Source organism: Myotis daubentonii, chromosome 4 (assembly GCF_963259705.1).
Source record: "Myotis daubentonii chromosome 4, mMyoDau2.1, whole genome shotgun sequence".
Taxonomy (NCBI): domain Eukaryota; kingdom Metazoa; phylum Chordata; class Mammalia; order Chiroptera; family Vespertilionidae; genus Myotis; species Myotis daubentonii.
In genome coordinates this window covers 76,676,019-76,703,554 of record NC_081843.1, presented here as the reverse complement: position 1 = coordinate 76,703,554, position 27,536 = coordinate 76,676,019, and the positions used below count along the sequence as shown (strand labels likewise).

Sequence of the window (27,536 nt, the reverse complement as noted above, 5' to 3'; positions counted from 1 at the left end):
ATTAATATGGGGAAGTGGTGCAACTATGTAGGCAGTGGGAAGGGAGATAAGAAGATGCATGTGGATATGGATAAGATTAGAAGAGCAGTCAGAGAATTACAGTGTTTTTGTCAGGCTGTTAGAATTGCGAATACAGAGGGTTTCTGTTTAAATTTCCTTTATTGTTCTCTGAGAAACAACAGCCACAACAACGAAAGTAAAATAAACTTACCTTGATGGCTGGCCATGGTTTTTCTGATGCCGTGTGTCCTCTGCATGATTCAGGGCGAGGTGCTTCCAGGAAGGAAGGCGCTGCGGCTCTGTGTGAAGAGCACCCCTGCCGTCCGGGGAATAGTCTTCCTGTGGGTTTTGCACATCTGCATAAGTTGACCCACTGATCACCCCTCTCTGAAGTGATGCTCCAGCTGTTCGTTATGCATCATCATAGGAATAGTTTTCCGGCGATAGGCATGAATTTGCAGTCACCTGCTCTCTTGCCAGGGCCATAATCAGTTTCATGAAACTAGAAGCCAGTAGTTCTAGTTTAGATGTAACTTGGTAGATACCAAAGGAAATTTAAAAAAGATGACACTGATTATCTAGGAGTCAAGCCTATGGGTCTTTAATACAATGCTGGAGAGACTTACTCGCCCTCCCCACCACTACTAAAAACATCCAAATTCTTCTGTGAGATTACTATGATTTGTATGATTGTCCAGCGTGGCAAGAGCTAGAACTAACCCCTGGTGAAGAGTAGGTGTAAATTTCTTTATGTTGACGATTCCTACAATAGGCTTACTCCTTGAGATGGATAATTTATGAGTGTGATACGCATGCTCCTTGCCAGCTAGGAAGGCTGGTGGCTGTCATTGCTTTAGAGAAGGTGAAAAAGGAAAACAGACGAGGGGCTTTTCAGAGCGAGGGCAGGGGCGTGTGGATGAGCAATGCCAAATATCCCTCGGACCTAGAAGAACTGGAGAAGGTCATGTTGGAAGGACAGAGGGAAGCTCATCAGGAATTACCTGCCAGCCAGGCCTGAGGACACCCGTGGAGCCAGGGTCCTCATGTCCACAGGGCTCACAACCTGGCAGGAGTCTTGATGCACAGGAGTCTGGCTTTTCCAGGGATAAAGGGCTCACGATGCCTTATTAAGAACTTCCACAAAGTAATCCAACATACACGAATACTTATCTAGATAATTAATCTTAGAGAAACCAACCTGAAAGAGGATGAAGACAGGGAAATCATTGAAGATCTTTTGAGACTTTGCCAAATTAAACTATTCATGTTTGTGTGCCTATGGTCTGTATATAGTACACACACTGAGTTTCTTCTACTCCGAAGTGAAACTGACTGTGGTCTTTGCTTACTGGGCAAGTGTCAGAAACTGAAAGAGTCTTTGTGGGGAAACAGCACAACCAGAGAAAGACAACACCATAAAATGTTTGGAGAACATTTTATTTTACAATCCTGAAGCATTATCATCTGGTAGCAGCATACACACAATGCAATGCCGATCTATTTAAAACTCGTGTCATGGGAAATATATGTTTTGAAAATGGTAACACTCGCACAGTAGGAGACTTAAAGGTCAGCTGATAAAAATGTTTAAAAAAATCAAAACTCTCATTCCATCATCATCAACAACCACAAAAACAGCTGTAACATTCATCGGGTACATTCATCCACTTTACATTCGCAAAGATTGTCATTTCATCGAATATATATCAAATCATCACATTCTGGAATCTTCAGGCTTAACTCTACAAATTTAAATATTTATATAAATATTTCACTTAAAACAACCAAAACATTAAGAATAGCAGCAGCATGGGTCTTTATTATAACATTACAGTAGTTTGTTCTGTGATATATATATATATATTAGTAGATCTTTCATTATTAATATTATTTGATACACTTTACAAACCCCAAGGTCCTGGTCTCATCACCAAATAACTTAGAGTGTAGATTCAGTAAATATGATGCAAAGAATAATGATAAAACATGGACTGCAGGACATCCTCCAGACCAGAGGGGATTGCGCAGAAAGGCTGTAGGGAAGGTCAGGCCGGGAGGTGTGTAGGGATTCTGCAGGGTCCCTGAGACCAGGGCATGTTCTGACTGGCTCCCTGAAGGTTAGATAGTGAATCCTGAGAAAAGTTTCTGTGGAACAAAAGGCACTGCCACCTTTTCATGGTTCTGTGTTTCATCTGAACATGGAATTAGGCTGATTAATAACTTGCCAATTTCCCAAGGAACATGAACTAGAACCATTCCTCCTGAGAGTCAAGACACTGGGCCAGGAGGTCGACACTTGTTTTTCAGTATTTGCATTTATTCTGATGACCCAAGGCTTAAAAACCAAAACTGCATCAGGGCCTGTGTACTTTAAGCCTGGATGAAAGGAAAAGTACTTCAATTCATCGTCCCAGTCTAAGCCACCGGACCAACTTGCTAATCCTATTGGCTTAGAAAGAAGCCCCACATGGAGTGACTGGAGTTTCTGCATACCTGGATTTGGTTCCAGGCACTGCCCCTGCAATTGTGCCTTCTTTTTATATTTCAAACGCTTTTTTTCTGAAAAGGCAAATGGTTAAGTCTAACAATGGTGTTGGACCTATGTTAGCTTTACTGTAGGCTGCTGTTCTCCGACACTTCAAAAATTGGTTCCTATATTCAAAACACTTCATAGCTGTACTATTTACAACAGCCAAGATCTGGGAACAGCCCAAGTGCCCATCAGTAGATGAGTGGATAATAAAGCCGTGGTACATTTACACAATGGAATACTATGCAGCTATAAAAAAGGAATGCCTACCTTTTGTTACAGCATGGATGGACCTGGAGATTATTATGCTAAGTGAAATAAGCCAGACAAAGACAAATACCATATGATCTCACTTATATGTTGACTCTAATAAATAAAATAAACCAATGAACAAAATAGAACCAGAGGCATGGATACATGAAACAGACTGACAAGAGTTCAGAGTGGAGGGGAATGAGGGAACTGGATGAAAGAAGGTGAAGAGATTAGCCAAAGAACATTTATGGATAGCCCATGGACACGGACAGCAGTGTGGTGAGGGGGCTGGGTGGAGGTAGGCAAAGCCAGGACAGGCAATCCAGGGCTCACTTCAAAGACCAAAGTGACAGCTTGTCACAGTCACTCACACTAACGACCTGATAAGGCTGTTCTGCACAACTCAGCTCTGCCCAACAGTTACTTATCTTTAAGAACAAGAACTTGGTAATTGTTTTCTGAAGAAGAAAGCAATTTGAAGCAGGCAGGGGGAAGAAAGGAAGAAAAGTGAGTCCAAGGGAGACAATGGTGCCACTTGGCAGTTAGTATCATAAACTTGAAAACAAGCAAAGTTCATTTCACAGACATTTTAAAAAGTACTTAAATACTTCAAACTTCCAAATAGTCTCACACGGGCATTGATTACTACATCTTTATATAGTCCCTGAGGCTGACACTGAAACATAAGATCACCCAGAAATTTTTTAAAAATATATTTTATTGATTTTTTTACAGAGAGGAAGGGAGAGGGACAGAGAGTTAGAAACATCAATGAGAGAGAAACATCAATCAGCTGCCTCCTGCACGCCCCCTACTGGGGGTGTGCCCGCAACCAAGGTACATGGCCTTGACCAGAATCGAACCTGGGACTTCAGTCCGCAGGCCGAAGCTCTATCCACTGAGCCAAACCAGTTAGGGCCACCCAGAAATTTTTACCAGTCCCTTGATTTTCCAAGACATAAAAACCCTGCTCCTATCTCATTTCACCTCCAGCACCACACAGTTACATTATAGTAGATGTATGTTTGACTCATTTGGTAGTTGTCTAAGGTATAGGTTTTACAAAATATCTTTAATCAATATTCTTGCTATGTCCTTAGGAAAATTAGCTTGCTCTCTCCGGATCTAAGCTAAGAAGACTGCAATGAACTTTCATAATTTTAAGTTTGGGTTCCACTTGGACAGTTGCTGGAGAAGAGATTTATTTTAATGGCCATAATAATTAATTTTGAAAGCTGTCATATTTCATATAGTCTTTCAAGAAAATTCAGTGATTCTTGCCGTAACCGGTTTGGCTTAGTGGATAGAGCATCGGCCTGCGGACTGACGGGTCCCGGGTTCGATTCCGGTCAAGGGCATGTACCTTGGTTGCGGGCACATCCCCAGTAGGGGGTGTGCAGGAGGCAGTTGATCAATGTCTCTCTCTCACTGATGTTTCTAACTCTCTGTCCCTCTCCCTTCCTCTCTCTAAAAAATCAATAAAATATATTTTTTAAAAAAGAAAATTCAGTGATTCTCAGTTTGGTAGTTCCATAAAACAAAAGCATACTAATTTCATTATAAAGAAACTTACATGTAATGATAATCTATGAACTTGAAGACTTACGTTCAATGTTCTGGAATATAACACTTTGAGTATTAATCAGTTCTCATTTTTAATCAGGAAATGTGCTTTACAGAAACAGTTGAATTAAAAAGGAGGCCATCATGACACCACGTGTGACACGATGCAAAAGTCATATAAATCCCTTTGTTCCTCTTCAGATACCCCATGTCTCAATCCCCCTACTTACCCCGAACACCTCCCCAACATTCAGACACTACAAATGCCACACCCACAGAGTCTCCCGACCCTGAATTGAATGAGTGAGGCACCAAAAGGTAAATTATGCTTTGGCAAGTAGGAAATTGGACGATTTTTTGAGCTCTTCTGAGGTAGTGAAGTCTCTCCTTCTAATATTCTAATGGTTAGAAAAAGTTGAATGACTTGAATTAAGAGACAAGTGGAATACTGGTCACTGTACTTAAATGCTATTCTGAAATAGGAGGTTAATATGGGTGATCACCACACTCTAAAACTTACTCAGCGGGATCCAGGTTGTTATGTGGTGAACTTAAGATATTAAGGTTGCTGTGTGAGTAGGGAAAGACATATTCCCTTGAGAGCATTGTATAAGTCATTAAAACTTGGACTTAATTGCTACACATTTCTAAAAAATTGTCTGACATACAGTAGGAGATCAATAAATATCTGATGGCTGTTTAAGAACTCTGATTTATCTCAGTGAAATTACAGGCAGAAACAAACAGGCCCAGCTGGTGTGGCTCAGTGGTTGAGAGTTGACCTATGAACCAGGAGGTCGTGATTCCATTCCTGGTCAGGGCACATGCCCGGGTTGCAGGCTCAATCCCCAGTAGGGGGCATGCAGGAGGCAGCCAATCAATGATTCTCTCTCATCATTGATGTTTCTTTCCCTTTCCCTTCCTCTCTGAAATCAATAAAAAAAAAACTTTGTTTTTTTAAAGAAACAAACAAAAGTACTCAACCAACTGCAGGCTAGTTGTCACGAAAGGCTGTCACTTTCCCTTGTGCATGGAATTTTAGATCCCTTTCAAACAATGAGAAAGTTAAGCTCATATGGTACTGGATTTGGGATAGTATACAACTCCATAATAACTCCATTTATCAGATGCCTTATTTCCATCATGATTTTATCATGATGAGATTGTGGGATTTTTAATCCATAAATAACTTTTCTGAAGACAAATTGATCCACTCTCTCTGTTGCTCTTCAAGCTTTTCTGCCAAGCATTTAATCAAGACAGGGTCCACCTTAGAATCAAATTTATTAGCAAACCAATGCCCATCTTTGATAAGCCACCTCAATTCTGCTGCTCCATAGATACACACACTTCGGCGGTGAGAGCCAGTACAACTGGGATAGAAAAGGCCTTCGTGATAATTCCATTTGACAAGGCGGGTCTTGCTCTGTAGGTCAGACACATCCTTGGCTGACCGAGAAATCTCCCCAGGGATTCCTGGCACCCGAATTAAGGTAGCCCAAAAATGCTCATCAGGCGAGTAGGTGTCTTCAGACCAGGCAAAGAACTCTTTAACGAGGGAGTTGTTGAAAACATATTTAACAAATGCTCGACTTAAAACAAAGTAAGCACTGCCAACAAATATCTCAATGTTATGAGGGGGTGCCTCTTTGGAGATGTTTGTCCTTACTGGTAGCTTCACATATTCATAAGGCATCTGTCTGAGCTCATGGTGATAAGTGAATCTTTCCGTTTTACTGTGAGGGGGTTTCACTGTCTCTAACATATTTGCTCCATTGAGTTTCTTCAACTCTGACACTAATTCAAAGTTTGACTTCAAAGGAAAGTCTTGCCCACACAGGTTGATAACATATTTCCATTGAACTGAAGACTTGAGAAGGTCTGACAAGCAATTTAAATCAGCTTGGAGTCTGGAAATGTGGGCATAATGCACAGTCTCTAATTTGGAAGCAATGAAAATATTGGAGAAGCACTTAGCTAAATTGTTCATGGCGACTTTGAAGGTGTCGGGTGACTTACGGTCATAATGGATGCAGTAAATATTGTGCTGGTTGTATATAGCATGGATCAGCCTTTCAACCATAATTGCATCTTTGTGAACCACCAAAGAATAGGCTATTGGGAAGCTTCTCTCTTCCCTTGAAACGAGCTTTTGATGGTACCTTCTTAGGATCTGGTAAACGTCACAATTGCTGGTCATTGCCACAACGTCATCATCATCCAAGTCGATGATGTCTCTCCTTCTAATTTCCAGAGTCTTGCCAATTTCCAGAGGCTCCTGTTCATAGACACCCGAACAGTTAACTTTATACCGGGCTTCGTTGTTAACATGGGTGTATCTGTTCCTTACAAAAGGGGAGGTGCTGAGGAAGTGCTCCACCAAGTAAATGCCTCTCTGAGGGAAGAGGAGCCTTCCTACATTTAGCAGCTTCAACAAGGAGAACAGCCACAGGGTTAAAAACAGGATGAAGACTTTCTGCTGTAGGGGGTATTTAATACAACATCTGAGTATCTTCATTCTGTAAGAGGCAAAAGGAGTAATTCAGTGGAAACATTCAAATAAAATTACTCGAACAGACACAGACAATAGGGTGGTGAAGGCCTGGGGTGGAGGACAGGGGGTAGGCTGGAAGAGGTGAAGGGGGGTACGAGGAAGGGGACATATGTAATACTTTCAACAATAAAGATTAAAATGAGTTTCTTCCCTTGAGAGAATCCAGAAATAAGGAAATGGAACTATGTAGAATGGTGGTATTTTGTGGTATTCTGTACTAACTATATCTAATTTTGAGAGATGTTGCTTACCAAATAGAATGCAAAATAATGTAAACTACTAAAATATAGGTACTATGTCATTTTACTGTATATTGTCTGCATTTCTGCTTGGCATATTTGGGGAGGGAGTATTCTGGGCAAAGGTCTAGAGAGATGGATGTCATTAAGAAATCTTTGGAGAGGCAAATGGCCCACCTGAGGCTAAAAGGAATATTTTTCTTGATTTTACCTTCAGATCCTGATTAGATGGACATCTGAAGTCAGATGGGGAGAATCCTGTGAATCCCACTGCTATAGACTGAATGGGTCTCCTCCAAAATTCATATGTTGAAACCTAATCCATAACTGTGATGGTATTTGGGCCATGAAGGTGATTGGGTCATGAGGGTGGAGCCCTCATGAATAGGATTAGTGGCCTTATGAGGAGAGACCCCAGTGAAGACATAGCAAGAAGTCAGCAGTGTGCACCTGGGAGAGGGCCTTCCCCAGAGCCCATCATGCTGATCTTGCACTTCCAGAAATTTCTATTGTTTACCAGCCACCCTATCCATGGTATTTATAGCAGCATGCATGGACTAAGACGACCTTAAAAAATAAGAGCAGTGGGAAGTCACCCAAAGGAGCTATAGTAGGTATTAGGACTGTAAAATTTTGTACAAATTATACGAATTTGGTAATCCTGCACATTTCTTTATTTTTTATTTTGTTAGCCTCCATTTCCTCAAAGGGTTTAGCAATTTAGCCCTCCCTTATGGTGAAAAGAACATGACTCTCATTGAGCGTGGGGGATAAAAACTACTTGGGGGGGGGGGCAGTTAGGCAATATCTCTCAATTTTAAATGTACCTACCGAGAAGAGCTCATGTGTGCAAGGAAGGTGTGCACACAAGCAGGTTCCCTGCAGTGTTACTTGTTCAGGCTAAAGACTGAAAAGTACTAAAATATCCCTCAACAGGGACTGATTAATTATATCCACACTCTGGGAAAAAGACAAATCTGCATGTGCCCCTGTGGAACAATTTCCACCATGTAGTGTGAAATAGAAATAAGCGAAAGTCAGAACGGTGTGTAGTGTGCTCACGTGTGTATTAAAAAAAGACCATACACACAGGTGTCTACACACAAAGAGCACATGTTGGCAAAACTTTCCTTTCTCTGTCACCGCTATTCGGCTCTGCCACTGGAGTGAAAACGCAGCCTCCAGACAATGTGAGAGTGGGCATGGCTGTGTTCCAATAAAACTTTATTTACAAACACAGAGAGCTGGCCGATTCTGGCCCATGGGCCAGTATTTCAGGAAGATGCATACATACAGCACTGCTGGGAACAGGAGGTGCTTTGCAGGGCAGGGTGGGCCAGGGTAGGGGGGATTTACTTATCACCGAGTAGCCTCTCGTGCTACTTGAACTTAAGAGATGATTATATCGCTTTATTAGGTAAAAGCAGCCTAAGGAAGGGGAGGGCACAGATATGCTATTTGGGAAGCAGGATCCAGGGAGTACTACCCAAGGTTTGAGGAGCCCAATGTAATTTCCCAATACATCTCAATAAATCTTAAATGAGAATGTAAACTTCTACCAATTTCCTTAGGATTGGCAAGACATTTTTGAACCTGGTTTATTTTTGAAGATTGTATGGCTGAACTGAAAAAACTTTTGCTGAGAATAACATTTACTCGTTTACATCCGCTTGATTCACTCTCCCTCGAAGAACGCCTATGGACAGTGAGCTGCCCTGCAGAATCCGGGTCCTCTCCGGCCACATCTCAGCGTCTCTCTGTGGGTTTCCCCGGCGTCCTGTTCTCAGCTCACTGCTCTTCTCACCCATACTCTTCCTGGGTCTTTGGATTTCAACTTGCACATACACAATGTCAACACTTTATCTCTAACCCCCACCTCTTGCCCACGCCTCCAAAGTGAACAGCCAATTGTTTGAGAGACATGTCCACTAAGATGTCTAAGGCACTCAACCTCAAGGAGTCCAGAACTGAACCTGACATTTCATCTCTTCTGTGTCTTCTGTCTCAGTTTATAGTGAGACCACCCACTCAATGAGCCAAGCTTGAACTCAAGAGCCATCTGACTCTTCCAGTTTCCCATACCCACATTAACAAATCACCTCATTAACACGCCTCAAACCCAGTCTTTCTTCTTCATCCCGTTACCACGTCCAGACAACACCTTTGCTGACTCAGAACCCAGGTCAAAGGAACCCCAATCAAGCACATGGCTCAGAGCCCCTTACCAGGTCTCGGCCTTCTCCTCCACAGTGAACTGAGTAGGGTTCCATCCACTCAGTCTCAAGTTCCTGCCAGTTGTTGGGAAGTGTGGGAAAACTGACTCCCAGTGAACAAGGCAACACAAACTACACCCCCAGAAGCCCAAGCACACGTTCGGAATTAGGTGTTGTGCCTATGGATGCACTCGATCTGGGTGTTGTGATAAACTTAGAAGATTAATCAATCCCAAATCAATCAAACTGTCTCCTCATTGTCCTAATTCATGGTAATTAGGCATTAATAGCAACTTACATAAATGGCTAGAATTAGAATGAATCTTACCCAAATGAATTTTTTGCTTTTTCTTTTCTTACTTTATTGGTCCATGAAATCTCGAATTAGCATTAGTTAATAGTTCCCGCTGAGAACCACAGTGACTACAATGAAAAGCCCTCACATTTCTAAAGAGGTTTACAAAGGCTTCCAGAGCTGTCATGTCATTTAACATATCATTTAATTACCAGCTTCACCCTTACGTAAAAAGGCGAAGGCCGGCTCCTGGTCCCCCCACCCTTTCCTGGGGCCCCCTCTGCACCACCTTTCCCTGCACCTTCCTGAGAACGAATGCCTGGAGCACACACTTCTGACTCCAACCTGCTGCCTGGGGAGGCTGAGTGGGGCGAGGAGGCCTGGCTGCCTGCCCAGAGAGGGAAGGTCACAGGGCCCCCGGAAGGGAGAGGCGCCAGGCACGCTCTGGGTCCCATGTCTGAGCCTCAGCAGTGAGGGGCCAGAGTCCATTTTAAAGGAAGAAGGAGTGGGAGTTGGACAGCCCAGGCTGTCCTTCCAACCATCATGGCGACTGGTCATTCTGGTCATTCCGCTGTACCGGTCACTTAGGTTTTTATTACATAGATTACAAGTAATCTCCCACCCATGGGAGAAGGGTATTTCCCCTCCCACCCACCCAGGCAGAGAAGGAAGCCTGACCCAGCATGGAGCCTATCCCCACATGGGCTCAGTTCCTGGTGATGACAGCAGACCTAAGAAGGAAATGATAGTGAGGTCTGATCACCAGAGCACAGCTGAAATGGGGTCTATTTCAGTGGTTCTCAACCTTCTGGCCCTTTAAATACAGTCCCTCATGTTGTGACCCAACCATAAAATTATTTTCGTTGCTACTTCATAACTGTAATGTTGCTACTGTTATGAATCGTAATGTAAATATCTGATAGGCAGGATGGTCTTAGGCGACCCCTGTGCAAGGGTCGTTCGACCCACAGGTTGAGAACCGCTGGTCTATTTGGATAATTCAATAAAAACCCAACAGGATGTTGAATGAAGCTTTTCCCCCAAATCATCATTTTCCCCAGCCCTTCCAGGTGCTGTTTACAGCCTTAAGGGAAATAGCAGGCACAAAGGTACACCCAGCTAAGTAGTTATAATTGCACTCAGGGCTAAATGGCACAGCCATTAGCAGCTCCTCAACGCACTCTCCTTAAGTCAGCGATTTCAAAATCCAGACACATCACAGAAGTGCATGCTTCCTTTCCCAGGGAAGGAAAGGGGTGGTAAGTCATGAATGGGAGGAGGAGACTGGAAGAAAGGTAATGAATAAGGTTTAGCCTGGGCACCAGTAATGAGGGACCCACAGGCCATATTTGCAGATTAGGTGGCCTCAGCCCCCTCCTGGCCCCTCCCTTTCCTGCTGCCTCTCTGCACACCTGCAATTCCTTCCAGAAACTCCTACAGGTTGGAGGGGGGCACATGGAAGAGAGGAAAGAAAGTGCCTGTGTGGGCTGCAGGATGCCACAGACATGGGCTTGATCCCTGGAGAAACACTTAGTAGCTGCAAGACTGATCAAACCAACCGCAGAAGCCCGGTTTTCTGATCTCAAAGTGGGGATTAGCACCCCTCCCCCCAGCTGCTGTGAGAGTTCAGGAGACCCTGTGACAAGAGTCACCCCACAAGCACAGGTGATCAGGCCTCTTTTTTTTTTTTCCCATGCCCAGCTTGCCAGACTCTGAATCTGGGAGGCTGTGCTGACTTTGCGGGTTTTTTTTTTTTTAAATATATTTTATTGATTTTTTACAGAGAGGAAGGGAGAGAGACAGAGAGTTAGAAACATCGATGAGAGAGGAACATCGATCAGCTGCCTCCTGCACATCTCCTACTAGGGATGTGCCCGCAACCCAGGTACATGCCCTCGACCGGAATCGAACCCGGGACCTTTCAGTCCGCAAGCCGATGCTCTATCCACCGAGCCAAACCGGTTTCGGCTGCGGGGTTTTTTTTAATGAAAAGAATTCACTAGGTAATTTTATGTAGACCACGTTATGTATATGACGATAACTGACTTTTACTTTTCTGGTCAAAGTGAGAGGTGGAAATGTTTTAGGGAAGGAGAAAGCTGAGGAGAGCTAAGAGCTCGCTTGGGGGCAGGGTGGGAGAAGAGGAATCCACATGGGATCCTGAAACCATTGGGTTCAGCTCAGGACAGGCCCCTGCACCCCTCAGGAACGGCCCATTGAGCACCTGGAGCCCGGACAAGTCCCTCGACCTCTGCATCTTCATTGGTGTAGGGCGTTAATAATAGCAGTAACACCTGAGGAGTTTGGGGCTGAACGAGGGGTGCACGCGCAGTGCTTCAGCGCAGTCTAGAACAGATCGTGACCGCCTGGTAAATGCCAGCCGTGGTTCCGTCCCCTCCTCCCCATCACCTCCACCCTCAAGCCCAGACACTGCTGTTTCCCAGTGGTAAGCACTTTTTTTTTTTTTTAGATTTTCCCCCCAGACTTTTGGCATCTTTTCTTATTTTTCAACCTACTTTCTATTCCCCCTAAAAGTCTCAACATAAATTCAATATTTTGGAATGAATAATGCTGGAATGCCTCTATCTAATGCTCTTTATTAATTTAATAATATCACTATTATTAATGTAGACTCATTCAATAGAGTTGTTACTCAGGACACTGTTCTAAGTGCTCTGCATGTAAGAATTCAACCCTCTCGACAGATCAGTGAGGTAGGCACCACCTTTATGCTTCCTACAAGACAGTAAACTGAGGCACAAGGAGATTAAAAAGCTGCCCAAGGCTACAGGGCTAGCACGTACTTTAGCTGGAACTTGAACCCAGAGAGTCTTGTTCCAGAGATGCACTCTTAACCCTTTAGCTAATACTGTCTCTTGGCATCTAAAGAAAAACTCTATTTTCCACAACAGTTTTGGTCCCTGACTAAACTCTTTCATTACTATGTCTCATCTAACTGTCCAAAAGCTGGAACAGAAATGAATAGCAAAACATGTTTACCATGTTTGAAGTCCTGAGCCTTCCACCCGGTTAGGGCTTGTTTATTTACATGGTGCAGGAGGCTGGGCCAATCCTTGTGGGAAGGGAGAGATGAGTCCATCTCCCAGCCCAGGAAGCCACGGAAGGAAAAGAAAGCTAGCTCGTCCTAAGAAATTCCTGTCTCATGTCTTGTCTGTCTACTTACTGACTCACCTGTTTTCGCAGGGGCAGTGACACCATTTGGGCTCTGAGAATCACTAATTATTTCAGAAAACTTCTGGATGAACTCCCTCTGCGTGGAGACTGTCTTCCCTTTGTGGGCCACCTTCAACTTCGTAAACTTTGTATCATTATGTCAGTGTGAAAATAGGATTTGAAGAGTTTATTGACTTAGAAGTGTTAAGATTTTGTTTCTTGCTGAAGTCTTACAAAGAAGAATCATCACTTAAGAACACTAATATAAAGATGAGCTCACTAAACAAACAAAAACCAAACAAACAAAAGAAAAACCCCTCATCCAGTTGAATGAGCTAAGGTCCTTCTACTGAACGTAGCTCCTTGATTTCAACAAAGCCACTGGTTCTCTTTGATGACATGCACATCACCGAACTCAGAGAAAGTTTTGGAGCACGACCACCAGCACCAGGATGACCCAGCCAAGATGAATTTCCTCCACCCCCCAACCCCCCAACCCCAGCAGCACCCGAAGAGTCTGCAAAGGAGCAGGAAGGCAGGTCTCTTGCCCAGAACCTTACGTTCTCATTGTTAGAGGAAAGATTGCAACAGCAAATAATTATCCGACTGTGAGCAGGAAACTATAAGGAGGCAAAACACAAGGTCATACAAATTGAGAACAAACAGCCCTAAATAATAAGAGAGGGTAGTTTCAGAAAGCAAAAGGAAAAGGCTTTCCATTCTCTGTTTATGAAAGTCAACATTTTCGTTAAATAAATAGAAGTCAGAAAGTCAGGAAAGTCTCAGAGGAAAACACAACTCCTTAGTAATCCACCTCCCCTGCGTAAGGACACTCTGTGGGTGGTGTGTCCTTCCAGACTGTTTTCAATACACCTTGTTGGGTGTTTTTTTTGTGTTTTTTGGGGTGGGGGTGGGGGGTGGGATGGGGATCTTGCTTTTTAATAAGAAGTCTCGCTATATAGCACCGTCTTATGTTTCTTTCATTTCATGGTATACCGTGAACGAGTCCTAACCTAAACTGGGACTTTAACTTGTTAGAAAGTGATTTTTTGAACAGAGGTTAACATACTTCTCATAGGAAGAAAACATTTAAAGAACAGCATTTCCTTTTCTGAGCCTCCTCCACCAAGGCTTAATTGATTAATCCACACTTTCCGATAAGCCTGGGAGCAAAATTTTAAAACTGACAAGGACTTTAATGATGATGGAGTCCAAATTCCTCCTTCTCTAAATGAGGAAACAGGCCAAACCATCATGTAACACTGTTCCATTCTTGGGGTGCTGGGAACATGTTTTCCCCATTACATACATGGTTGTACATCCACCTGAGCCCCTCAAGGGATTGGACAGAGCAGGGACCTCTAGGCCCCATATCCAGGCCCCTCAGGGTAGCGTTCTGTCCAGCCGGGCTCCACAGCCCCCTCCACTTAGAGGGTTATGGCCAAAGTCAACACAAGTCTCCATGCTGCCCGAGTCACTGGGCACATACCTGTCCCCTCCTAATGGTCTATACTGATCACTAGAACTATCTACATTTTCTTGTTTATTCCACTCAATACACCTATGAAGTAGGTACTATCATTATCTTCATTTTTCAGATCAGGAAATTGAGTCACAGAGGATATATGTGGAGGAGCCAGTATTCTCAATTATGGTCCAATTTTAGAGCCTACACTTTAAAAAAAGTATTTGTTTTATCGATTTCAGAGAGGGAGAGAGAGATAGAAACATGAATGATGAGTGAGAATTATTGATTGGCTGCCTCCTGCACACCCCCTACTGGGGATCGAGCCCCTAACCCAGGCATGTGCCCCGACCAGGAATTGAACCGTAACCTCCTGGTTCGTAGGCCAATGCTCAACCACTGAGCCACACCAGCTAGGCATAGAGCCTATACTTTTAACCACAATGCGAGGCTGCCTCTCCAAGCTCTTGATAGTAGCAAAACCCATCCAGAAAGTATTTTGAATCCACTCACCCCTTTCCACTCCATCAGAACCTCTCTGATCCAAGGCAGCATCTGCCTACATATGAAATAACCTCCTCACTAGCGTCCTTTGCTTCCCTCTAATCCATTCTCTGTACAGTTGCCAAGAAGATCTTTTAAACACATAAGTCAGATCACTCCCTCTCCCTAGTCTCACTCCCTACACTTACAACCCTCCACTGGGGTTTCACTGCACTTAGAATAAAATCAGAAATTGTTCCCACGGCCACAAGGCCCAGGTTCCTGTCCCTGCCCTCCTCTCCGGCTTCATCTCATTCTGCTCATTACACTCTAAGCAACACCAGCCTCTACAATTTCCTAGGACACAGCTTCTTCCCTGCCTCAGGACCTTGTACCACTGTCCCTATGTTCAGACGGCTTTCCCTCCGGCCCTGGCCTGACGGGCCCCTCCTATCCCTCAATGTAGGAGGAATATCCTTTCCTGGGGTCTTCTCTGATCACCCTTCTCGAATCGTTCAAGTCCTTGTTTTCTTCTAAGCACTTATCACAGTGGCAGTTACTTTGTTAACCTGTTTATTTCTGTCTCCTGGACAGGCCTTTGTCTGTTTTCTCAACATGCAGGCTTTATTTTAGGTTAATATAATAAAGAAGTGAAAAGACTGTTTAGTTAAAAACTAAACATCCTGCCCTGGCCAGTGGCTCAGTGGTTAGAGTGTTGGCCTACACACTGAAAGGTCACAGGTTCGATTCCAGGTCAAGGGCACATACCTGGGTTTCAGGTTCAGTCCCCCTGGCCCAATCCAGCATGTGGGAAAAGCAACCAATTGATGCATCTCTCTCACATTGATGTTTCTCTCTCTCTCCTCCTCCTCCCTCCCTCTATCCCACTCTCTATAAAAATCAATGGAAAAATATCTTCCAGTGAGGATTAACAAACCACCAACAACAAAAATCTAAGCAAACTTAGCCAACTGTATAACAGTAAAAGCAGATGCTTCACATTGTCACACAAATTATAATGTTACAATCATCAGAACAGTGTGGTGCTGTGCTAGAATAGAGAGACCAATGAGATGAAATTCAGAAGCAGACCTGGGAGGGAACGCTTTTATCTATGTCTGTGGAAGAGACGGCCAGTTCCCTTGCAAGCCCATCCTTCCTTTCTTCTGTAATAAGAGAACCCCTATATTGTTGTAGCAGAAATGTGCCCCTCTAAAAGCCTTTCGCCAAAAGGAGATATATGTACTACTATTTGTAATACTTTAAACAACAAAATAAAATTTAAAAATAAATTTTAAAAAAGACTAAGTAAAGTCCTAAATTCCTTCTGGGGGAAAAAAAAAAAAGTCCAGTATAGAGAACCAGCCAGTGAAATATAATGCCAGTATCTGGGAAAGTTCTTTAAAAAACCTAATCTAGGGCAAGTGTGCCATGTTGTTATCTATTCCCCTTCGTCCATTTTTCTGCAAAAACTCCATCATGAAGGCTAGCATTGTAGCTTCCGTCTCAGGACCACGAAGCACCAGGTCCAGCGAATATCAGAGACCTCAGCCCCCAAACCTCAAACCACTGAGCCAGCAGCAGCAAAGGCCCACTCTGCATTCTTGTCATATGAGAAAAACAGCACCCGTCTATGTTTAAGATGACCATATGAAAAGAGTAATGCTTAACACACACACAAGCTTAAATTTAAACCAAGCTAACATGTCAGCTTATACAACAGTCCAATCCCATATATAGCCAAGTGCAAAATTATGTGTCTCAGATGATGCTGAACGTGTCTCACCCATCTGTATGTGGAGGCAGACGGAGGCTTTGGGTAAACATTGGGAGGAAAGCAGACTCCAAGATTCACCGAACTAACTCTAATGTTGGCCTGAACGGTGCAGCCTGCTCACCAAACCTCAGGTAAGCACGACTCAGCTTATGGCAACCCTCCTTTGGTCTGGTTCTGGCCATAGGCAGGCGGCAGGCCACATGATTTCTGAAAGTCACCTTACAGGTGAGCAGCCCTCTGCAGAGCTTGTTGTAACAAGCTTGTTACAAAGAAAAGATATCCTTGTCGTGTAGGGTGAACCACATTGAGTAGCTGTGAGTCACTCTCTCGTTCCTCCCCTACCTGCCTGACCCCATTCCTCTCCTCCCTGCCACACACTTGACCCGTCCCCCCGCCCCCCACCTGACCCTCCTGCTCTACCTGTGTGTACAACATAATGGGTTTGGAATGTAAAGTTGACAGTTCTGAATTTCAGTCCTGACTGCCCTAACCAGCCGTCACTAATCCTGTTACCCCTCTGCTTCCTCATCTGAGAGAGGACCCAGGGGCTGACCCACATGGACACTGTGGGGACAGAGCTCACACGTGGGCACATTCTGGCAGGAGGGCAGACTGACACACGGGCTGCATGAGGGTAAGGGGTGGAAAGCATTTAAACAGTAGCTGGAGGAGGAGCACCAACTGTCACTGAGCGGGGGCTGTTCCAACGGGGACTGGACTCCATCCTCAACATCCACCCCGTGTCTGCACGCAGAGACGGCCTCCCAGAGGCAGCCGCGGGAGTCTGTCCCCCGCAGGATGGTGCAGACGCCCCATCAAAGCCTTCAGCATTCTCACCATCAAGGGGGATCAGCTGGCTGCCCACTGTGCTATTCTTACGACTTTTCTGTAGGTTTACAATTTTTCAAAATAAAACAGCTTTCTTTTTGTTTGCTTGTTATTTTGTGTGTGTGGGGATAACGGGGACTACATGCCTTTGAACGTCCCCGCCTTGTATGAGGATTCAGACGTCCATTCTGACATTCTGAGCAGCACCGACTTACACATCTTTACAAGCCTGGTGTCACTGCTGGCCTCTCTACAATATAAACTTCCTGAGTATTACCTGCTTAACGTCTTTGTTATAAAATAACTTTTGTTGTTCCATATTTATGAATTAGTTGATCATATATGCATGTTTCTATTATTTTATTGTCATAAAATATATAACATCAAGTTTACAATTTTGACCAGTTTTATGTGTACAGTTCTGTGGCATTAAGTACACTCACTGCTTTGCAGCCATTACCACCATCCATCCACAGAACTTCTTCTTCTTGCCCAACTGAAGCTCAGTACCCATTCCACTCAAACGTCCATTTCTCTCCTCCTCCCAGCCCCTGGCAACCACCATTCAACTTTCTCTTTCTATGAACTTGACTACCCCTGGGAACCTCGTAGAGGAAGAATCAGACAATAGTTGCCTTTTTGTGACTGGCTCATTTTACTTAACACAATGTCTTCAAGTTTCATCCATATTCTTCCTTTTAAGGCTGGGTAATATTCCATTGTATGTATAGACCACATTTTGTTTATCCATTTGTCTGTCCATGGGCACGTGCATTGATTGCTCCCATCTTTTGGCTCTTGCGAATAATGCTGCTATGAACATGGATGTTCAAACATCTGTCATGTCCCTGCTTTTGCTTCTTTTGGGTACATATCTGATATATATGCCTTTATGCTCATATAGCCTACTTCTATCCCTCTTCAATGGGTTGCCCATCCAGCAAACATCTACTGTGGTCCCACCATGTGCTAGGCAGGCACTATGCTAGATGCTGGGGAGATACAACTAGAAAGTGTGCTGCCCAGGAGAATACAGAAAGAAACAGTGAGATCCTGGGCGACTTGAACACAATCTCGAGAAACCCCAGTCATTTTGTGACATTTAAATTTCATTGTAGCGATAGTTCCCCAGAAAAGGCCACTAGCTAGCAGTTGGAAATGCTTCTTTTATTCAGGGATTTCCCTGCCACAATGTTGACTTTATGTTCCTCCTGTCTTAGGATCCCTCCCCTGGTCCCCATCCCTTTCTTCAGCTCCAGAATCTCCACATGATTCTTTTCAAAAATATTTTTTCATGTATTTTAGAGAGAGGAAAGTAGAGGGAGAGACAGAGAAAAACATTGATCAGCTGTCTCCTGCTCATCCCCTACTGGGGATCAAGCCCACAACCTGGGCATGTGCCCTGACCGGGAATTGAACTGGTGACCTTTTGGTGCATGGGATGATGCTCAACCTACTGAGCCACACTGTCCAGGGCTCCATATCATTCTACTAGTATGTTTTCATGATCTAGTCTTCACGCTTTAATTTGTGTCTACCTGTGTGTCATCCCACCTCTCTCTCCTGACCCATCGGATGCTACATCCATCTGCCTTTGCCTGCCTCAGAGTAGGGCAGGGTGGGTGCCAGAAAGGCCAAAGGGAGAACCTGGTGGAAGATGATGACTGGCAGAGAGAGCCTCTCCTTGTCGCATCAAGGTGGGATGTGGGGGAGCGGGAGGGGGGTGGAAAAGGATGCAACAGTTTAAGTACTCCAAATATGCTGCAGAGACACAGAGGAGTAGAAGGAAGAGAAAAGAAACCTGGGCAAGCAAGGACCTGTGCTGAGACTGTTCTTCCTGGTCTGGCAATCTGAACGAGCGGCTTTGTCACAGGCTGTCCAGATCTGGCAGGTGACCGTGAGAAGTGCCAGGGTTCACGGAGCCTCTGGAAACAACCCATCCAAAAGCGGACAGGCCGCCTGTCCAGGCTGAGCACAGGAGGCCCTCCTCCAAAGGGACTACCTGGTCTATTGCTCCCTTAACTAGATCAGACCACAACAAAGGGGACAGACAGAGGGGGAATGAAAGCCAAGAGCTAGAAGAAGTGAGTGTTCATGGAAGTTTACCTGAGGTGACAAAGTGCTCCACTGGCACCAGACACGTTTTCTGTTTGCTGCGGCAAGGGAGAGCCCATTGGAAGGGGTTGGGTAGCATCTGGGAAGAAGAGAGTCGTCTTGGATTTTGGGGGAGATTTTTGCTGTTTGGTTTAAGGCTCCTCTTTCCATGCAGGGGGAGGGAGGGAGGAGAGGGCTCCAGCAGGATTAGATGAGGGTCATGAATAACAGGGTAGAATTCCAGGCACTGCTTCATGCTCTAGCAACCATGGCTAAAAGCACTCTTGCCATAAAGTTGTTTTGCTTTTGCCTTTTAAAGTATTTTTTGTGCAATTACATCATCTGGTTGTACTCCTTTAAGAATCATGTATGACAGATTGCCGACAGATATATGAAAAGATGCTCACCCTCACTAGCTATAAAGTAAATGCAAGCCAAAACCACAATGAGATACCACCTCACACCGGGTAGAATGGCTATTATCAACAAAACAGGAAGCAACAAGTGTTGGAGAGGATATGGAGAAAAATGGAACCTTCACACCTGCTGGTGGGAATGTAAATTGGAGCAACCTCCATGGAAAACAGTATGGAGGTTCCTCAAAAAATTAAAAGCTACCATATGACCCGCAATCTCTCTTAGGGTATCTACCCCCAAAATTTGAAAACACTTATTCATAAAGATATATGTGCCCTTATGTTCATTGCAGCACTGTTCACAATATGTAGGACATGGAAACAACCCAAGTGTCCTTCAATGGATGACGTGGTTCATACATACAGTGGAATACTACTCAGCCATAAAAATGATGAAAATTTCCATTTGCGACAGACAACATGGCTGTATCTTGAGAGTATCATGCTAAGTGAAGTGAGTCAGATGGAAAAAAGATAAGAACCATATGATTTCACTCATATGGGGTATACAAAACAGAAGTCAACAAACAAATGAACAAACTCATTGACGCAGATAACAGTATGGTGGTTACCAGAGGGGCAGGGGCGTGGAGGGAGCAGGAAGAAGGAAAAAGTGAAGGGGGTCAAATACATGGTGACGGAAGGAGACCAGACTCTGGGTGGTGAGCATGCAATGCAACATACATATGTCTTTATTAACTCATCTCACCCCAATAAATTTAATTTTAAAAATCCTAAAAATAAAGAAGAATCATGTGTGAGCAAAATCGTACATTATAAAATAACTGAATCCGTTGGCTAAATGTGGACTTGAGTTCTAGAGCTCGGGAGAAGGGAGTGTGCAGTGAAGCAGAGAGGACAAATGAGGCACAAGCTTTACCTCCTATTATTTTGAAATTTCTGAATTCAGCTTCATCTGACTGTACATAAGTTGAAAATTACCTCTGTGTCACCTACAAAAAAATCTCAGTTGGTGGTATAAACATACGAGGGAGAAGGAAGGCTTCAGCACAAACAGCTCCTGAGGACCTGCTCGGATGAGGCCGCGAAAGGCCCGCCGGCCTGGGCTGGGGTGAGAACAGCTTTCCCTGGTGAGACTGTGAGGGAGCACATGAGAACAGCAGTCATTTCAATGCAAACCACCATGGGACTGATGACAACTACTCTGATGTGAGGCCCACAAGGACTGCCAAAGATGCCAAGTTTTCAAGCCTCATTAACTGTGGGGAAGGCCTCTAACAAAAATCCTCGTATTGCTAATTCCTCAGGCCAGGACATCAGCGGCCAAATTGGCAGAGGACATGAAGGCTTCTACGAAAAAGGACAGAAATCGGACCCAAACAGATCTGGACAGACTTGGATCTAGTAAGAGGAAACCTAACAGAGATAAAGACGAACACTGAGGTCCAAGAAATTGACTGCACCCGTCCCAGGTGGAGAACTGTGGTGCAACAGGAGCATCTATGGAGAACAGCTGTGTTTTGGCTGGCTCCGTTATTTGGAAGAGTCTCTGTTTAGCATAAGACTGCCAGATGAGTTTTCCTTTTAAAGGCAGCTAAACCAAATCAATGTGGTTCTCCCAGAGTGAGGATCACAGAGCTGCAGAACCCTAAAGGGATCTTAGAAAGAATCTTCCACCAGTTTAGACCTTGGGACAGAGGAAGGGATGGGTTTGTGTCTGGACATAATCTTCTACCAGTTAAGCAGCACAGTGAGAAGCTAGTGACCAAAGAGGGAAATGAAAGGTTAAGACCAAAGGAGTAAAAATTCAAGAGGAATGAAAGCTGGCTCCAAATATTTTTAAAAATATAGTTTTTATTGATTTCAGAGAGGAAGGGAGAGGGAGAGAGAGATGGAAACATCAATGATGAGAATCTTTGATTGGCTGCCTCCTACATACTCCCTACTGGGGATCAAGCCCGCAACCAGACCTGTGGCCTGCCTGGGAATGGAACCGTGACCTCCTGGGTTCATAGGCTGATACTCAACCACTGAGCCACATCACTGGGCTTGGCTCTAAATATTAAAATGCAGGTTGTTGGGCCCAGAGGTCCTAATTCAGCAGTCTGTGCTCAGAATTTGTATTTTCCAGGTGCAAATTAACAAGTTCCCAGATGATGCTGATGCAGCTGGTCCAGGGACCGTATTTTGAGAACCACTGCTCTAAGTAAATATATATATGACAGAAATGGGACCCAAACAGATATATATATATATATATATAATTTTTTTTTTTTTTTTTTTTTTTTTTTTACTAAGACGCAATGGCCTATTTCTTAGTAAGCCCAATTTAGGGAAACTTTATTGGTTTTAAAACTCCACACATTGGTATTTAAAATTATGCTTAAAAGTTCCACCTTTACTTTCTGACCCTTAGTGTTTCTTATTAGTTCAGCTTCATAAAGCAGACTTCTGTTGCTGCTTCATTTTCTGGCATTTTATATAACAGGCCATTTCTCTCTGGTCTTCTTCCACTTTCCTTATTTTTCTAGTATGCTCAGCAGAACAAGCTTCAAGACACATTAAGATGTGACCTGCTTTTATCAAATGGTATCTGGCTGTCCCACATCTTCTAGAATAGTAAATATTGGTCCACTCCTTTCCCCAAAACCCACACCAAGCTCACCATTCCCAGGGGCCCATTAGGGTTTGAAGCAGCTGCATTTAATTCCTCATTAATTTTGTTTGATCTTATGTACTTGAAGCTTCAGCCTTTAGATCTCACAAGGAAAATTACCAGCAGATGGAAATGCATATAAAGTGACATGTAAAGCAATGCAAATTAATACAAAACATGTATCTCTACATTGCTTAGGAAAAGTCTGATGTCTGCTTTGCTCCTCTGCACTGTGGTGAGTGTCACGGGACCCTTTTATTACAATTAACTTAATTTTGTCTTATTTATTTTGCTTGTTACAGCTAATGTTAAAGAGCATCCGGCACCTGATACTTGCTGACATGCTAAGTGAAAGATGCCCCTGCGGTGAGTTCGGCAAACGGGATCCTGGCCTTAACTTTGCTACTGTTCGGCTCTGAAGGGTTCTCAAAATTCTCTAGGTCTCAGATTCTACATCTGGAAATGATGGAAACGACATCATCATAATACATCCACCAGCACTAAGGCTTACTGAGCACTCACTATGTACCAGGCACAATGCGCGCACACACACACACACACACATTGTACATGCACCATACACACACACACATGGGGCATTCATGATGCACATGTGCCTACCTTGTGCACACATCATACAAACATTCATACATTGTACAGACACTGCACATACATAATGCACACATGCAATCCTCACAACAGCCTGCAAGAAGTCACCGTAGAGCATGTACCCCTTAGGCGTGGTGCCATTTCAGAGGCCAGGAGACCAGGCAGAAAGGTCAGGGAGCTTGTGCAAGGTCATGAGCTAGAGAGTGGTGGGGTCACTCTGGGACCACTCTCAGCCACTCTGCAGCTCTGTTGTGTGAATTCCATCAATGTGTCTCCTAATCATTAAATTTGCATATCTACGAAGTAAAACTTCAAACTTCATAGACATAAGTGCTTCAAAATTTGTCTTAGTAAGAAGCTGAAATTTGTTATATGAGTTTGATATCAAAATGCCAGCATGACCAGGCTGTTTTTACCAAACGCTCCCAGAGTGGAAGGGGCTGCAGACATCCTGTATGTTCACCCCCTCCTTCCCACTCGTTCATTCCATTCACAGATCAATGTGTGCGGCTCTCTCATCTTAAAAAAGCCAGCACTTGCCCAGCTAGTGTGTCTCAGTGGTTCAGCACTGACCTATGAACAAGGAGGTCACGAATTCAATTCCTGGTCCGGGCACATGCCCAGATTGTGGGCTCAATCACCATTAAGGGGTGTACAGGAGGCAGCCAATAAATGATTCTCTCTCATTGATGTTTCTCTCCCTCTCCCTTCCTCTCTGAAATCAATACATATATGTTTTTTAAAAAGCCAGGTCTCTGTCCCACCTCTCATTCAAAGGGCAATTTCTAGGGAGGTAAGTGTAGCTTCCCCCCCCCCCACACACACACACCCCGCGCTGCTCACTCCCACTGCAGATGAGGTGGAGATGCAGCACCGCCTGGTTTTCCTCCACCTCTTCCCATGAAGGCAGGGGCTTTTTTCCAGGTCCACACCCCTTCCCCACCCACCGCAGGCTTAAAACAACAGGTGACCCCGATCTCTTTGGAGGGTAATCTGCAGCCTGCTCTATCCAGACATTGAAGTATTTCTACTCTCAAAGCCTAGAAAGCAGCTCAGACTTAACAAAACCCACCTTGTTTTTCTCCCCAAATCTGCCCCTCCTCCACTGTTCCCTCTTGTGTACATGGCAGCACCATATACCCAAGTGCTCAAGCTTAAACTCAGCAGCGTCACCCTGCACTCTCACACCCTACACAAAACTAGTCACCAGGTCTGCCTTCAATCCACCCACTTGTGTCATCCCTGCTGCCACGACCTCAGCCTCGGCCACCAGGCCTCTCACAGCCCGGAACCAGCCCTGTCTACTTGAAGGGCTGTCGAGTCCATTTTCCACACGGCCACTGCAGCTTTGAATTTAACTCTCACCAGGATACTTTCAGATGTGAAACAGTCCTGAGGATCAATTCCGCAAGATGGCCCAAAGATCTGGCATCATCTAGCCCTGGTACCTGCTGACCTCAGCTGGTGCCATTCTCCCCCAGGTCACACTAGCCGGGTTCAGTCCCTGCTCTCCCCTCCTCAGTCTCAGGGCACACCCTTCCCTGGGCAGGCACACTCCCCCTTTAATCCTCTTCCTCCTTCCACTTGGTTTATGCAGCTCCTACAGGTTCTAACTTCAATCTCCCCAAGAAGGCCTCTTGCCTTCACCCCAGCACACCTGTGCTCCCCCAGCACCCAGGACAGCCGGGCACACAGTACGTGCTCCATACATTTGGGTTGATGAAGTGACTTTTCATCCTTGCAGTACATAATCCTGTCTCCCTGCTTTTGAGGCTGACAGTTTTACTTCCAGTCCCTGGTGCTAATAGCCCCAGGTCCCCAACACCAGCGGCCCCACTGGCTGGTGATTCTCAAGGGAGAGGGAGCAGAAGCTGGGCACTGTCTGTATAGTCTTATGTCTCCACCTGCCCCTGCCTCCATGACCCAAGTTCATGCCCAGTTAGTTCCATAACGATTTACTGCCCTATCCTGAGGGTACTTAGCCTGGTGGACTCATTGCCCAATTACACCATTCACCCTCCCCAAAACCACCTCTCTGCAGACTGTGTGGCATTTAGCAAACAGCTGTAAACTTTACCTCTCAAAGGAATGGGTTCAAGTAATAACCAGGAGGGGACACTTCTCCCCCACTCCCAAAGGAACTCTTCAGTCTTTCCCAGAAACATTCAGTGCCACACAACCCGATTCTGTGATTCTTCAACTATGTGTTTCTCTGCAAATGCGAGTTAAACAATGATTCAACAGCATCTTAACTGGTCATTTCTCACAGCGAAATGGATCCTTAGAAAGTGCCATATAGAAACTGCTCTCGCAACGATTCGCTTACCTTTAAGGACTTTACTTCCTCATGACACTACCAACAAGATCGGTGCCAAGGACGGGCCATAGAATATGTGATAAGCGGCTTCACATAAAGGGCATGTGTGTGCATGTAAGATAAGGTCAAACGCGTGGCTTTCATGTCTCCCAAACAACGTGGACTTCTATTATCTATCCCCAACTCCCTTAAGATTCTAGTTTGCTGCTTTTTCATTTTGAGGACGCGGAAAAGTCAAGTGCCTCAAGGCTAAGGTCAGCTCTCCACTGCCCCAGCCGGGCTACAATACCCAAGTTTCCTGGGCTACAACCCCGTGAAAAAACCTCCCGCAAGCGGGACAGTTGTTTTGTTCTGCGATTAACAAAACAACACCACCCGCGAGCACCGTAAGCCTAAGTGAAGACCGTAAGCCGACTCGAATGCGCACCTCTTGGCTCGGGTCCCCGGAGCTCCCAGCCCGCCGGGACGGCGCCGCCACTTCTCCGGGGGATGGAGGACTCCCGGCCAGCTCCGCCGCGCCGCGCCGACCTTAGAAGCACAGAAGATCGTCCCTGCCCAGGGCGCCGCGGGAGGTCAGTCCCGCAGCCTCCGGTGCCCGAACTAGGAGGAGACATCCCCACCCCCAACCCACACACCTTGTCCTATTGGGGAAGCCGGGGAAGAGCCCGTTCCCGCGGGCGCCGCCTCCCTCTCCCTCCCATTCGCCTCCCGCCGCCTGGGGGCAGCGTGGCCGGGCCTCGCAGGTCCAGGTCGGAGAGGCTAGCAGGCGGGTCCGCACACACGGGCGCGGGGACCCCGTCCTTGGGCTCCCCTCACCTGGGCGGGTCTAGGTGACCCTCAGGCAAAAGGACCAAACGGCGGGCTCCTGTCCCGGGAAGGGGCGCATCCCGGCAGCCGCGTCCGCACCCGGGGGGCGGGGGGAAGCCCTGGGACCCGCGCCGCTACTCGGCCATCCCGCTCCGCATGCCCGGGGGCCGGGGTGTGGACACGCGGACCCCATCTCCCAGGACGCCCTCGCCCTTCACGCGCCGGCCGCCCGCACCCTCCGCCCTGGTCCGCAGGGAACTTCCAGCGTCCGGCCTCCGCCCGGGGCCCTGAAGTTGCTGCGCCCCGGACTGGGTCTCCGCCGTCCGGTGCCCGCACGGGCCTGGGACACCCGCAGGCTCAGCTCAGGATCCGGGCGACTTCCCCGGCCGATCCCCGCCCTCGTCCCTCGAGAGGGACGGGCGCCCAGGTTTCCCCGGGAGGCAAAGTGAAAGTCGCGAGGAAGAAGGGTCTGGACGTCCCGGCCTCCCAGCGGCTGGGACAGGGGCCCCGCACCCGCTGCCGCGGGGCAGCCCCACACCTCGCCGGCCGGCGAGACCAAGTCGACTTACGAAAGAGAGCGGGCCGCCCCGAAGCGGGGTCCCCTCGGCTGCAGAGGTCGTCCCGCAGGGGGCCTCGACTGCGCTCCGGCTCCCGGCCCCTCTGCTGCCGCCGCTGGCTCCCGCCTCCTCCGCCACCTCGGCGGCGCGCCCTGCCAAGGACTTGCTCTCCCTCCGCCGGGGGTGGGAGAGCGCCGAGCGGCCCCCGTGACGTGGAGGGGAAAGGAGGAGCGCCGCCGCCGCGCTCCCGCAGAGGGAGCTCCCGGCCCGCGCTCCGGGGTCCCGGCCCCGCGCTCCGGGCAAAGTTCCCAGGCGCGCGCGGCGCGCTCCGTTCGGGTCTAGGCGCCGCTGCCCCGAGCGTTCTCCAGGTTGGGCTCCCTCCCCGCGTTAAACAGACCAGAAACCCGCGGCCTGAAGAGCTAAGCGACTTGCCCCAAGTTGCTCGGAGCGGTCAGAACGCAAACTCACATCTGCGTTTTCTTGCTTCCCCCCCAAGGCTGGGCTCCGCGAGGCTCGGCTTTGCGGGACTCGCCCATTTCCATTGGTAAGATAACTGCCCCAGAGAAGCAGCGTGGGAAGGGGGAGCTTTATGCCCAATAAATAGACTACAAAGTTGTTTTTTTCAATCAGTGCCTACATGCCAAATAGACACCGCGGCTTCCTCTTGACCCGCAAGCGGGGTGAGGGTGGCGGGCCGCGCGGGCGCGGTATCCGGTACCAATCTGCTCACCCCAAAACTGCCT

At 46.2% G+C, this 27,536-nt stretch overlaps 1 protein-coding gene across 5 annotated transcripts; it reads right to left on the bottom strand.

Moving 5' to 3' along the window:
• Nucleotides 1-1,421: 1,421 nt before the first annotated feature.
• On the bottom strand, nt 1,422-27,536 carry GCNT4 (glucosaminyl (N-acetyl) transferase 4). Of its 5 annotated transcripts, XM_059694305.1 has the most exons (4): nt 26,806-26,921; nt 25,857-25,980; nt 25,190-25,324; nt 1,422-6,867 (listed from the first exon to the last, which is right to left on the bottom strand). In XM_059694305.1, exon 4 carries the CDS (start codon nt 6,864-6,866, stop codon nt 5,523-5,525), a length of 1,344 nt encoding a protein of 447 aa, XP_059550288.1. In that variant the 5' UTR covers nt 6,867; nt 25,190-25,324; nt 25,857-25,980; nt 26,806-26,921; the 3' UTR covers nt 1,422-5,522. The 5 variants fall into 5 exon arrangements, with proteins under 5 accessions (XP_059550288.1, XP_059550287.1, XP_059550285.1 ...); XM_059694304.1 differs by lacking the exon at nt 25,190-25,324 and having other exon boundaries at nt 25,857-25,957; nt 26,806-26,916; XM_059694302.1 differs by lacking the exon at nt 25,190-25,324 and having other exon boundaries at nt 26,806-26,915.

What these genes read in the sequence shown, in the direction of transcription:
- GCNT4 (XM_059694306.1), bottom strand. Translation starts at nt 6,866, where the DNA reads ATGAAGATACTCAGATGTTGTATTAAATACCCCCTACAGCAGAAAGTC.